Source organism: Schistocerca cancellata, chromosome 1 (genome assembly GCF_023864275.1).
Source record: "Schistocerca cancellata isolate TAMUIC-IGC-003103 chromosome 1, iqSchCanc2.1, whole genome shotgun sequence".
NCBI lineage: Eukaryota > Metazoa > Arthropoda > Insecta > Orthoptera > Acrididae > Schistocerca > Schistocerca cancellata.
This window is the reverse complement of record NC_064626.1, coordinates 354,997,236-355,010,638: the sequence shown is the minus strand read 5'-3', so window position 1 is coordinate 355,010,638 and position 13,403 is coordinate 354,997,236. Positions and strand designations below refer to the sequence as shown.

General features: G+C 36.1%; 2 protein-coding genes across 6 annotated transcripts in view; one reads left to right on the top strand and one right to left on the bottom strand.

The window, feature by feature from the left end:
• The window catches only part of LOC126175867 (centrosomal protein of 131 kDa), a 104,581-nt gene extending 94,359 nt beyond the window's left edge, over positions 1-10,222 (top strand). Inside the window, exons 11-12 of the mRNA XM_049922931.1 lie at positions 7,368-7,585; positions 7,678-10,222. Of these exons, the coding sequence (XP_049778888.1) occupies positions 7,368-7,585; positions 7,678-7,810 (351 nt within the window). The 3' untranslated portion in view covers positions 7,811-10,222. The remainder of the gene's footprint in view (positions 1-7,367; positions 7,586-7,677) is intronic.
• Positions 10,223-10,383: 161 nt separating this feature from the next.
• LOC126174086 (uncharacterized) overlaps positions 10,384-13,403 on the bottom strand; it is a 258,315-nt gene continuing 255,295 nt past the window's right edge. For all 5 annotated transcript variants that reach the window (XM_049921007.1, XM_049921011.1, XM_049921008.1 and 2 more), the window contains 2 exons: positions 12,518-12,624; positions 10,384-10,627 (listed from right to left, as the gene is read on the bottom strand). In XM_049921007.1, coding sequence (XP_049776964.1) covers positions 10,519-10,627; positions 12,518-12,624 — 216 coding nt within the window. In that variant the 3' untranslated portion in view covers positions 10,384-10,518. The remainder of the gene's footprint in view (positions 10,628-12,517; positions 12,625-13,403) is intronic.

Genomic DNA, 13,403 nt, shown 5'->3' with positions numbered 1-13,403 from the left:
TGACAGAGCACTGAAAGACCTGAGTCGAAACAAGGCCCCGGAAGTAGACAACATTCCATTAGAACTACTGACGGTCTTGGGAGAGCCAGTCCTGACAAAACTCTACCATCTCTTGAGCAAGATGTATGAGACAGGCGAAATACCCTCAGACTTCAAGAAGAATATAATAATTCCAATCCCAAAGAAAGCAGTTTTTGACAGATGTGAAAGTTACCGAACTATCAGTTTAACAAGTCACAGCTGCAAAATACGAACACGAATTCCTTACAAACGAATGGAAAAACTGGTAGAAGCCAACCTCTGGGAAGATCAGTTTGGATTCTGTAGAAATGTTGGAACATGTGAGGCAATACTGACCTTACAACTTATTTTAGAAGAAAGATTAAGGAAAGGCAAACCTACATTTCTAGCATTTATAGACTTAGAGAAAACTTTTGACAATGTTGACTGGAATACTCTCTTTCAAATTCTGAAGGTGGCAGGGGTAAAATACAGGGAGCGAAAGGCTACTTACAATTTGCACAGAAACCAGATGGCAGTTATAAGAGTCGAGAGGTACAAAAGGGAAGCTGTGGTTGGGAATGGAGTGAGACAGGGTTGTAGCCTCTCCCCGATGCTATTCAATCTGTATCTTGAGCAAGCAGTAAAGGAAACAAAAGAAAAATTCGGAGTAGGTATTAAAATCCATGGAGAAGAAATAAAAACCTGGAGGGTCGCCGATGACATTGTAATTCTGTCAGAGATAGCAAAGGACTTGGAAGAGCAGTTGAACGGAATGGACAGTGTCTTGAAAGGAGGATTTAAGATGAACATCAACAAAAGCAAAACGAGGATAATGGAATGTAGTCGAATGAAGTCGGGTGATGCTGAGGGAATTAGATTAGGAAATGAGACACTTAAAGTAGGAAAGGAGTTTGGGGAGCAAAATAACTGATGATAGTCGAAGTAGAGAGGATATAAAATGTAGACTGGCAATGGCGAGGAAAGCATTTCTGAAGAAGAGAAATTTATTAACATCAAGTATAGATTTAAGTGTCAGGAAGTCGTTTCTGAAAGTATTTGTATGGAGTGTAGCCATGTATGGAAGTGAAACATGGACGATAAATAGTTGGGACAAGAAGAGAATAGAAGCTTTCAAAATGTAGTGCTACAGAAGAATGCTGAAGATTAGATGGGTAGATCACATAGCTAATGAGGAGGTATTGAATAGAACTGGGAGAAGAGGAGTTTGTGGCACAACTTGACAAGAAGAAAGGAGCGGTTGGGAGGACATGTTTTGAGACATCAAGGTGTGGGGCGGCGGGTGGAATAATTGAATAAATGTTTTGTATTTATGTTGTTTGCCGTTCTCAACACTGGCTCTCTAACTACAATATTGACAACCAGAAAGTGATTAGCAAAATGTGAAGCCTGTAATTAGAATTCCTAGTGCCCATTTCATCTGAGAAATACATTTATAGCTACAGCTTATAGCTCTGAGGAATTAGGAGATTGTCTGGGATTTACAATCAAAAACCATTCTCTCTAAAATGTTCACTATATTCTGAAAGTCACAGACCAAAACAAAACCACAAAATCCAAGTACCAGAGCAGTTCAGAGTCTAATGCGCTGATGCCACTATAACTGTTCAAATTAAATGTTTAAGTGAATGCTCGCCATAATTTGATGATAATGTTCATCAAACACCACGCTAAATAATGGTAGAATGTCTGTCCTGCGGCGGCACGTGAAAATACGACATACGCAAACTAAAGATAGATCATTAACATCATCCCAAAATTAACACTTCACTCGAAAACGGTTTCATGGTTATGCGTATCCCGAGTAACTTATTACCGCATCCGAGGCTGTTTACGTCAACGATACTGACGCGACGCGACTTCCGGCACAGGTGGTGCGCTAATCAGCGTCTGGAGAGAACTGGGGCCTGCCTTTCTCGCGCAGCATTCTTACATATAAAGTCGCGGTGCGAACGGCTAAGGGAACGCCTGATCAAATCTGCTCTCCTGACTAGCCGCTGGGCTAGTAATGCACCACTTTAAGTTATCGAATAAATCATTGCTTCCTTTGCTGATGGCCAATGAAGCTTTCAATTTAATTGTGCAATCAGCACACAAGTAAGTAATCATAATAAAAGTCTGATGTGGCTAAGTCAAATATTTTGAGCGAGAGAATTACACTACATGCAGTAGACGAGCCCTGAACTTGTTCTTTGGAGATACGATATAGCTATAGTTTTATAGTTATTCTGTTGAAACTTCTCACATTTTTATGATTATAGCGTATCTCCCTTCTACTTAAATTTAAACATCCTAGCTTTATTTATTCGCCTACTTAATCTATCTTGCTTCCTTAATTTCTAAGACAAAAACCAGAAAATCATGAATTTCAACTAAAATTTTAATTTGTGAGATCCAGAATACTGTTTCTACTAAATTATTATGCAAAAGGAATCTAAATATAAATTTTTAAGTTTCTAGCTCTTTTCTGTTGCGCCAATGATTTTTACAGAAAAACGTCCAAATCTCGAAAATGGTTAAAGTTATTGAGCTGATATCCAACACATATTGATTTTGTATTACTCCTGACATGCTAGAAACGTTTCAGGTTATTTACTTCATTTTAAAGTATTGCACAATATTTATGATGTCAGAGCTAGTTACAGCGGACTTGGCTGTCACACAATGGAAAGACTGATGTGAATTTTATAAGGTGTGGGTATGCTGCTTCCCTACAAAGGGATCACAAATTTAGCATTGGAGGGCAGTGTGGAGGGTAAAAATCATAGAGGAAGACCAAGAGATGAATACACTAAACAGATTCAGAATGATGTTGGTTGCAGTAATTATTCGGAGATAGGAGTCTTACTCAGGATAGGGTAGTATGGAGAGCTGCATCAAACCAGTCTCAGGACTGAAGACCACATCAACAACATGATATCATATCTGATGCAGTATCTTGGTAGCTGTCATCCAAGGAGGATTTTCATCTGCAGTAGCCTCTCTTCTGTAGATTAATGGCTCAGTTAGCTTTCCAGACTTGGTGGCTGGACAAGTGGTTAGGATCTTTGTATGATGGTTGGGAGTAACTATGTTTTGTTGAAGAGCTACCTCAAGCAGGATGCAGTGATGAGCTTCATCCCATACATTGCCTGTACTCATCTGCAGTTGCTTGGCATGAACAGAATTGCCCTGTTTTATGTTGCCTTTTGTTTAACAATTCCTGAACACTCTTCTTTTTTGTGTACAGTAGCTCACAACATGGTCAAGATGTCTACAGTGGAAAAATACTGAAGTTTTCTCCTATGTTCTTCATATGGCTTTATCTGTAGCATCATGAACTTTGGACTCTGTATGACAGTTGCAGCGTATATCTGGGGTTATTGACTTCATTCTTCCATGATGGTCATCCTTATAGTGATTCATGCCAACGACCAGTGAATCTCTTGTTGAAATTTTGATGGTAGTTCTTTCTGGCTGGGTTAAACATTTGACACTGCTCTCCAGTCATCTCGGTCTGACATCATCAACAGATGTCATAAATCTTCATACCCCTTCTCGATTTGTATAGGTGATGTGATATCCTGTTGGTCTTCCATGACTATTGTCAATACAGCGTTTATAAGTTTTTTCTGGTGCATAGCTTCCTTGGGCTGGCCACAATTGAAAACTTCTCTGCTATGGTGGCATCATTTAAAAGAAGTGCTTGATAGACACATGTCATGTTAACACTGAAAGTAAAAATATGAAGTGCATTGTCATGTTTGTATAATGTGACTTTTCATATCTTTGTCATGCAAGTGCAATGGAATCTTTGGACTGGTAAAAACAGAAATTGTACTAAGCAACCATGATTAGTAAAGCTTTTATTGTCAGCTTGAAATAAATAAACTTAACAGGTTATTGGCCCAGTCTTCAGATGCTTCAAGTTTATCCACTTGTATTTTGTAGTCATCAACACTGGCTGTCATTTTTGTTGAACAGAAGAACAAAGAGCAGATTCACATTATTTTATGAAAATTCATTCACAAGTGAAAACAAATTCTTCACAGCTGTTCAAGGACAGTCTGTAGTATGGATGACTAGCAGGCAACTTGACTCATCTGAGAATCTTTGGAACAGATGTTATGTGCATGTGAACAAAAATTTTTGTTCATAGTTTGACAATAAGGCAGTGCATGGGGATCTGGCTGGGTATGTGAATTACAGAAATGAGTTTAGGGTCTGGATTCCATCTCATTGGAAGTTTGTGCAAAGTCACAATCTGTATGCAATCTCTGCACCAAGCTTACTGAATATGAAGTAGCTCATGATGAAACCATTCCACACAGTCAACATGATCAGACTTCCAAAGAGTGAAATGAATCAGAAAATGTCAGCCATGACAAGAAGACAGAAGTAGAAAGTGAAGAGGAAGAAGATATGGATATGACATCAAAGTTCTGGAGGAAGTCAAATATTAAGTGAGAAAGAAAGAAGCAAACATGAAAAGAAGAAACCAGAATGGATGACCAGTAAAGACTATGTGTACATGGCTGAAATGCCTATCATCAGGGACAAGGATCCAAGCTTGTATACTGTAGCTTTTCAGTCTAGCAATAAAAATCAGCAGCTGGAGGTCATTAAAGGAGAATTAAAGTCCCTGAAAGAGAATAAACTTGGGTATTAGTTAAGCACTCAAGTGGCACACAGATTTTGCAGAACTGATGGTCCTTACACAAGAAAATTGCAGTGTTTGCTTCAAGAGTCAACTTGTGGCCAAGGGACATACACAAAGGCAGCGAATTGATTATAAAGAAACATTCAGCTCTGTTGCACATTGTGATACTACTTGAATCCTGTTGGCAGTTTGACATCAAAACAGCTTTTCTGAACAGTGTACTTAAAGAAAAAATGTGCATGGAACAATCTGAAGATTTTGAAGATGATACTGGATGTGTATGTCACCTGAAGAAAAGTCTGTAGGTCTCAAACAGGCAGTGCATTGTTGCAACAAACATTTCATAGACTTCATCATGAAAGCTGGGTTTAAAAACATGACGCTGGCCTATGTCTCTTCTACCATTGAAGCAACAAGAATTGTTTATATGTTGCAATCTACATCGCTGATGGTTTAGTTTTGGGAAGCAACAGAGTAGATTGAGGAGTTTCGTACAAGGCTCTCTCAAAAATTTTTGCATAGCAAAATGAAGACAGTTAACAGCAGTGAACCAACGAGACTATATAAAGGAAATCCTGTAAAGACTTGGAATGGCTGAGTGTAATGGAGTTTCTACTCTAATTGAATGTGAGGGAAGTAATTTCAGAGACAAGATCCCATACAAAGTTCCTTATTGTGAGGCAGTGGATTGTGCTATTTATTTAACTACAGTCTCATATTTGGACATTTCTTTTTCAATGAACAAAGCAGCTAGAGCCATGGAAGATCCTACTGTTCAAAACTGAAATCAAGTGATACAAATTTTTAGGTACATAAAGAATACAATGGGTTATGTAATTACCTACAAGAAAAAAATAATGTTTAAATGTCTACAGTGATGCCGATTATGCTGGTGACAAGGACACAATAGGTATAGTCCATATCTCAGTCATGGGGCTCTATCACACGCCAGTCAATTACAAAAGACCGTGGCAACATACACTGTGGAAGCAGAAGTAATATCAGCAAGAGATGGAGCAAATTTTCTACCTGAAAATATTATCTATGAACTGATTGGAACTTGCAGACAACTGACATCTCCTACAGTCTACATTGACAATGCAAGTACAGTGAAGTTCTCTAAAAATCCAAAATATAACCAGAAATCAAAGCGCATATAAATCTGTTGCTTCTATACTGGAGAAAGAGTCTTCAGTGGAGATCTTGGATTAAAACACAATCACAGTACTAATCAGTTAGCTGATGTACTAACCAAGCCAGTGGAAAGGGTTCAACTCAAGAGGCTGCAGGAAAGAATTGCAGTGTGCCCATGGGAGTGTGTGCTTGGGGTCTACGTGGTTGTGTGTGAATGTGTGTACTTTATCTAGAAAAAGAGCCAAAGCTTGCAAGCTAATGAATACTGTTTTCTGTTATTTGTGTCTATGTGCCACACATCAGTCCGATATTGATGGGTAGTTGGCTTTTGCTTTTTTTACACATTGCTCCATTTAGGAGTTTCCATTATTTTTATTCATGACATGTTCACATCCCTTTAACCACATACTTGGACCATGGCTGGTCCGAGAACTACTGCTGGATGCCTGAAGTGTATATGACTCACTGGTTCTTTTGCATCCATTGGTGCCTTGACAATGCAAACTGTCAAGAGGGGTGTACTGTTTGTGTTCCGTTGTTACCAGAGAACGCAATGGATTTTGCATAGACTTGTTGGAGCCACTGCATTCTTGATATCTGGCATACCCAGCATCTCCATAAAACTATGTCATGTAGAATGTGGACTCAAGTGCTGATGCTGAATAAATGCTTAAGGAGACCAAATAGCTCAGGCCATCAGTCTCCTATTCACCCCTAAGCACAGAAGCAGTGTACCCAATCTGTCTATGTATAGAGCAAATTTGTATGCAAGTGTAATAAAGTGTGAGGTGGGACTTGGGTGCCAGCCCAATATTCACACAGATGGATGTAGGAAACTGCCTAAAAACCACATCCAGGCTGGCCAGAACACTGACCCCTCATTGTCAGTCTGTTGGACATATTCAATCTGGCATCAGGATACCTCTCTGTCCCGGAAACAGTCACTTTAACACCCAGGCAGGTGGAATCAAGCACCAGCTACTAAAGCACAGTGGTCAACATACACATTGAAAGAATTTTTTTTATTGAGCACACACGAAGTATATATGCAGCTTAAATGCCAGCTTCTATAGTGTGTGCTCCTATTTATACTGTACATACATGGAATATTCTGCCAAATTACAGTACATCATAAACAAGTCCCAGAAACCTCCAGAAATCAGAAATTTCAAATAATAAATAACTGCAGGGGTGGGAATCAAACCAGTGACCGACATATCACCATCCACTGACAATAACAGGTAGCCCATGGAAAAGAATGCACCACATGCTGCAAAGTTGCATAATGATTGTCACGGTTTAATTTGGGAAACTAAATTCGAATAAAATTGTTTTTCTTGCAAATCATTCATAAATGGAATATGGAGGAAGGGGATTTTTTTGGGGGGGAGGGGGGGGGGTGGACACTGCTGTAATACTACACACCGTGTGGTGAGTCTTACAGTACAAATTTAAATGTAAATGAATAAAACAATGTTTAAAGTAAAATTCTGTTGCCATAATCTTTTATTGCTCTGAAGTATGTTTTCAGAGACACTAGGCATGTGCTAACTGGATATCTTTTTTAATGCAGCTTATTGAGCAGTTTTCAAGTGAAAGAGCTAATGTCAAAGAGATTATTAGAAAAGAATTTCTATCACAAATAATTATTCTGGAGGAAGAAAACATTCAGTTAAGGGAACAAATGGCTGAAATGCGAGCATATCACCAAATGGAAATTTCTGCCAAAGAAAAGGAACTTAGGACTGCAGCTGCTGACAAAGAGCAAGAGTTTCAAGAATTATATAAAAGGTAAATTAGTTACATGTATATCGTCTTTATTTCTACATAGCCTCACATTAGTCTGTATTATTTGAAGTAGCTTCTGTTTACAATCATTTCAGGGTGAAAGCAGCAATTGCAAAAAAGGAGAAAGCAATTCAGCAACTTAATTTGAAATATGAGGCAGCATTAGAACAGTGTACTCACCTTGAAAATGTTTTAGAACAACACCAAAGAGACCATTTGTTTCGATAGCTAAGTATTATTTTTCATTTTGGTCATTCCTAACAGTATTTAAGTTATTGACAAACATAATTTTTACAAAACACAAAATGCAAAAACAAATGACAGCTGCAATCTGTTTCACAGTGATATTTTTATGATTGCATTCTGCTATGTATTGAACATTTCACTTACTGTTTCTGTGAAACATGTATGTCCTTTTGGAAAACAGCTATGTTTTCAGGAAATAATGTATAAATTTACAAACAATCTCTGCAGAAGTATTAATCAGATTTGAGTAATTAGTGTAACAAATTTTAAAAATCTGGTAGAAACACGTTCTTTGTGAATTCTTCATTGTCACAGTGAAGCATGCCAGACAAATGTTGAAAAATATTGAGCAATACTGCAACATTTAAATCAAAGAGTTTTCCACTGTATGCAAGCTTTATTGCTGTCAATAATAGATAAATGGATAGGATCTTCTTATATCTTTCCTTATAACAAGTCCATTGTGACAGTGAAGTGTCTTGAGACTTTTGAAAGCTAGTAGCCATGTTATTATCTATTAGAGACTTGCTTTCAAGACCACCTTTATGAATGATTTACTTGTCCAAAGTTTCTGAATAATTAATCCAAAGACTAAACTGTATGACTTACTGCTGCAACAGATAATACATTTGACTATACAATCACATGGACAGCTAAATTCATTTGGACTCCATGAGCCAAATAAGTCAATCATATGCATAGCAGTCCAGGTCTGGTTTTTATGTAATTTTTTCTCATTCCCAAAAAAAGCAAGGAAAAATTGTGTGGACATCATTTTGAAAGTCTAGAAGATGTTAAAATCTACAAATATTGGGTTCTATCCACTGGACAAAAGGACTAGTGCCAAGAGAGTGAGACATGTTTTGGAAGGATATAACTGTGAAGATATATAGTGTGTAAAATGTGTAAACATCCAAAACATCAAGTATACCACAGACATAAAATCTGAAAAGCTTTCATAATACCCTCAAATTACTTCCTGCAAGTGCAGTCACAAACTACCATGTTGTTGAATAGAAACTTTGAATTGGTGGTCATTTAATTTTATTATTTATAAAGAAGATAAAAAATTAACTATCCAGTGCAATGACAAATTATATCTTTTACATGTAAGAATTAAAGTTACAAGGAAAAAAATTGGAGATGGGAATAGCCTCATAAAGAATGAGGCTGTAAAACACTCCGCATTATAGACTGAAATCTGATGTTTCTTGAAAGAAGAGGTGTCTCCAGCTTAAAAAAATAGGTATTTCATACCTGAATATAAATAAAGAGTTCTCAACTCTCAAGTTAAGCATATTTTTGGGCACCTAGGTTACTGTGGTTGTTTTTGTCATCCTCAATCATCTGCTACTTGAGACAGTGGGGGTGTGAATAGAATCAGTGTAAATTCACTATGCTGTCTTAAGTGCAGTCCCACAATACTACTTCCCTAATGTGCACTAAGAAAGGCAACAAATGTAGTTTGCTGTAAGGTGGTCATTAAAAACTTAGGACCTGCTTGACAGTCTTACATCATTGTAAATTCAAGAATTTGTTTTAACAGAAAAATTCAAAGAGAAGGCACTTGATTCATACATTTGGCCTAGTACTGATAATGGAAACCATAGTCTCACATCTTCAAGTAGTGTATAGCAATTGTAGTTGTGAGATAATGAGAATAAAGCTTGTGATAACAAAGGTAAATGTTTCACAAAGAAAAGTCAGTATGTAAATGCCATTTGATCGACAAAAGGAATTTTAACTTTATTTTAGTCAGAAGCTATATGGATACTGGGAAATATTTGTGAAACAATTGTTAGTGATGACAGATGATGGAGGCTCTGTCTAGTTATTTGTAAGAAATGCATTTTGGTGCTGTGACCCAACACGTACTAACTAGTTAGGTATATGTTGTTGTTGCTCTGTCCTTTACATTTTTCAATAACTATCTTTTATTTTTTGTGAAAAATATCACATTCCATTTTTGTATTCATTCTGATATTCGAACATTTAAATAATAATATTTTTATTAATAAGTATTTAGTATGATTACAACAAACAAGAATCACAAGAAGAAATAAAGATCTCATTATAGAAATATGGGATTTATGAAAATATAAGTTAGCTACTGAATTTAATTTTCCAGAATTCTTAGGAGATTTCTGTAACATGAGCTGGATGATAAAGGATATCAAATTTAGTCCTTAATATGAAAATGATTTATAGAATTAATTACACAAAATGAAGTTTTTCATGTTCTTGTTTTGCACTGTTTACACCTAATTGTATTCTCACATCTGAAAGAAAAAACATAAAATAAAATTTCAGTCTACAGATTTATAATCTTTTAATGGTGCCACAACTTCGGACAGTTCTTCTACCAGTGAAGTTTCCTTTAAAATGGTAGAAAATTTGAGTATTTTTCCTATGTGTAACATTGTAATAAAGTGCAGAGCAGAAGAATTTTGGGGGAATTTGCTCCTGCTGTCCTCCATAAAATAAGCTTCCAAAATGACTGTGACTGTGAATATAAAGAACAGCTTTTATTTTAAAATATTTCATTTCAAGTTTAATGTTCTATACTATTAATACATGATTACATACATTATTTACAATCATATTAGCTTTATACAGTCTCTGAATTCAGTCAATGCAAATGAGCATTTAAAAATTTACACTACACACAACTAATCACAAATAGTTCTTTATCAGTGACTCGGGACTGGTTCCAGTGAATCTGGACTAATGCTTAAATTGCAGCTAACAGCATCCTCATACTGGTGGCGTTCTCTATGCTTCTTGTCCAAATTTGGTGATCTGTAACAGAATAATAATATATAAAATATTATTATGACATGATAAATTACTTTTATTTCATAATAATGAAAACTGAACATATTTTTATTCTTTTGAAATTTTTCCCGATTTACTGACAATGAAATTGCAATGCAGGAAATGCAATATTCTGAGCTTTTTTGTCCTTGACTGGAAGTCGTAGATTTAAGACAAAGCCAGTTTTTTCGTGGTCAGCTTCTGTTTTAAATATGGTGGACCATGTACTTTCCATTTTAGTTTTGCACTTGAATTGACGTGGGTTCTTTTTTTATTACTGTCAGGTAGAAGCATTAAGACCATTTTTTTATCTATGCAGTGATGTAAAAATTGTGTATTTTCAGTTCAGTGCTGTACTCATACAGGTGTACTGTGACCTCAGACAGGTAAAGGGAACATGTAACTAGGGTGTAATAAAGAGTTTTTAATTATTTTTCCAGAACAGTATTACTGGAACAGGACTTTTGGGAAATAACATTTGTTTGTTATTAATGGTGAGGCCTGCTTCACAATTATCACTAAGTGATATAAAAAACAGAAAATAAGACTCAGAAAAAATAAAAAATGCAACAACTGAAACTGAACATGAACTTCTAAGACAACAATGTTGTTCTGCACAAACCAGAGTTTTGTTGTTCACTTATATGCAATGCTGTGAGCCTGATGATTAATCCCAAAATATTGTTGACAGATGTAGCTATCATTCTTCAGTCACTACTTCAGTTGTTTATCTTTTGCAACTGAATGTTTATTTTTCAACCAAATATGTTTTATCTATTCATATTAGGTATTATCAGTGCTTTTTTCTATTCTTTTCACGTGCCTGTTGATAGTTATGCAGACACTAGATGCACACAATCCAGATTTACCCCTACATCAACTGAGTAAGTCTGTGTGCAACAAGAAATGTTTATGTACAGTAAAATGCCTAAATGTGACATATCAACAATTGGAAACATATACAGTGTGCATCTAGTATCTACAAAAGAACCAATGGACTCAAGCAAAGAACAGAAAAAATAAAAATCACTGATTATAGTTAATATGAATGTGTGAAATACATTTGGTTAAAAACAAACATTTGGGCACAAAAGGTCTTTGTACATTGCGATTGTGCTATCAGCCAGCAGACCCACAATGTGGAGGGACAGAGAGAGAGAGAGAGAGAGAGAGAGAGAGAGAGAGAGAGATGTCATCTTTCAGAACTGTAGCCAGGTAAAAAAATTTAATTTTTTGGTACTAATGAAAAATGTCATTTCTATGAATGGTGCCTTGACGGTAACTGAAAGTTTGTCCTGTGTGAAGAAGGTGACCATAAAATTACAGACATTCTGAGTAAACAATAGAGTGTTTGACAAATGATAACTGAAAACATGTACCAACAGAGTTACTGTTCAAAAATACATTCAGTCCAATTTTGCTCCTCTTTATGATGTTTTTCATTTCTGATGATATATCACTGGAGTATGAAACAGTAATTTCCAGTGAAGTTGAGTGCCATTAACTGTATTTAAAATGTTTCAGATCTAATTTCTTGAATTAGTAGAGCAGGTTGTGTGTGTAATTCATCACGTACAAAGGTGCAAAACACACGCTTATAGTCAAGAATGAAAAGCAATGACTGACAGTTTGTTTAGTATGTTCATTCTGTGCTAATAAAACTGTAGATTAGCAGGATTAAAATATCTGTCAGAAACACAGACTTTTAGTTACTGATATTACAGTTGCTCTAACTGCTTTATTAATTTGCTTCTCAAATAGTAACTGTACTTGTAAATAGACCCGTAGCAATACCAGTAACTGACTATTTCATTCTGTGATGAAATGTACAAGAATCTTTTCATATCATACAACAGCAAACAATTCAAGACTTACCTTTCAGCATCAGAAAGGGGCGGAATTAATAATGGTTGATGTGGCCGAGGAATATCATAATCAGGTTCTGAATGTCTCCGCCGCCGTATGGGCTCCATCAGTGCCAACTGAAGTCAGGAAGTCTATTGTCACTTGTTTGTAATAACAAGAAAAAAATGTTCATAATGCACTATACAGAATTGTCCAAAAATGTCTGAAAAGCTTGTAAGGCTGTCTAGCTAGGTTGTGCTGAGAAATAATTGTTCAGAAACAAATTTGATGTCTTGCACTCTTTCCGAGTTAGTTAGCATTGAAGTTAGTGAATCAGGCCCTTACACATGCAAATTAAGCCGTGCACCAGATACAATTGGTATCAGTTGTTCTCAAAGCATAGATGATAATGCAAAAGACTGCTCAGACTTTGGTTTGAGAGCAATCGCTACTACCATCCTCGTCTAATTTTTGTGTCGCTGTCTTGTTCAGTTTACGAAACTAAATGAAGAACATATTTGGCAACACCATCTCTGGTGTGTCACTTGGCATGCACAGTGGCTTGATTGTCTAACTTCAATGCTAGTTAGCTCAGAAATGGCATAATGTATTGAATTTTTTTTTAACAATTGTTACTCAGCATACACTGCATCACCCTTGCAAGTTTTTCAGGCTGGTTTTGATGGACCTGTATAATATACTAGTATTGTAGCATTTCTGTTAAAGTCACTATCATCAGCTTAAACAATGTATTTGAAACAAAGTATATATTTGTAGTTTGTGCTGTACAGAGGCACAAGGTATTTCATATTCTGCAAGAAAGCTGGTTATTTATCATTTCTTTGTATTTGTATATCTTACATTTTGTACATGAAATAATGAAATAATTTCACTAGGAGTAAATATAATTTTCTTT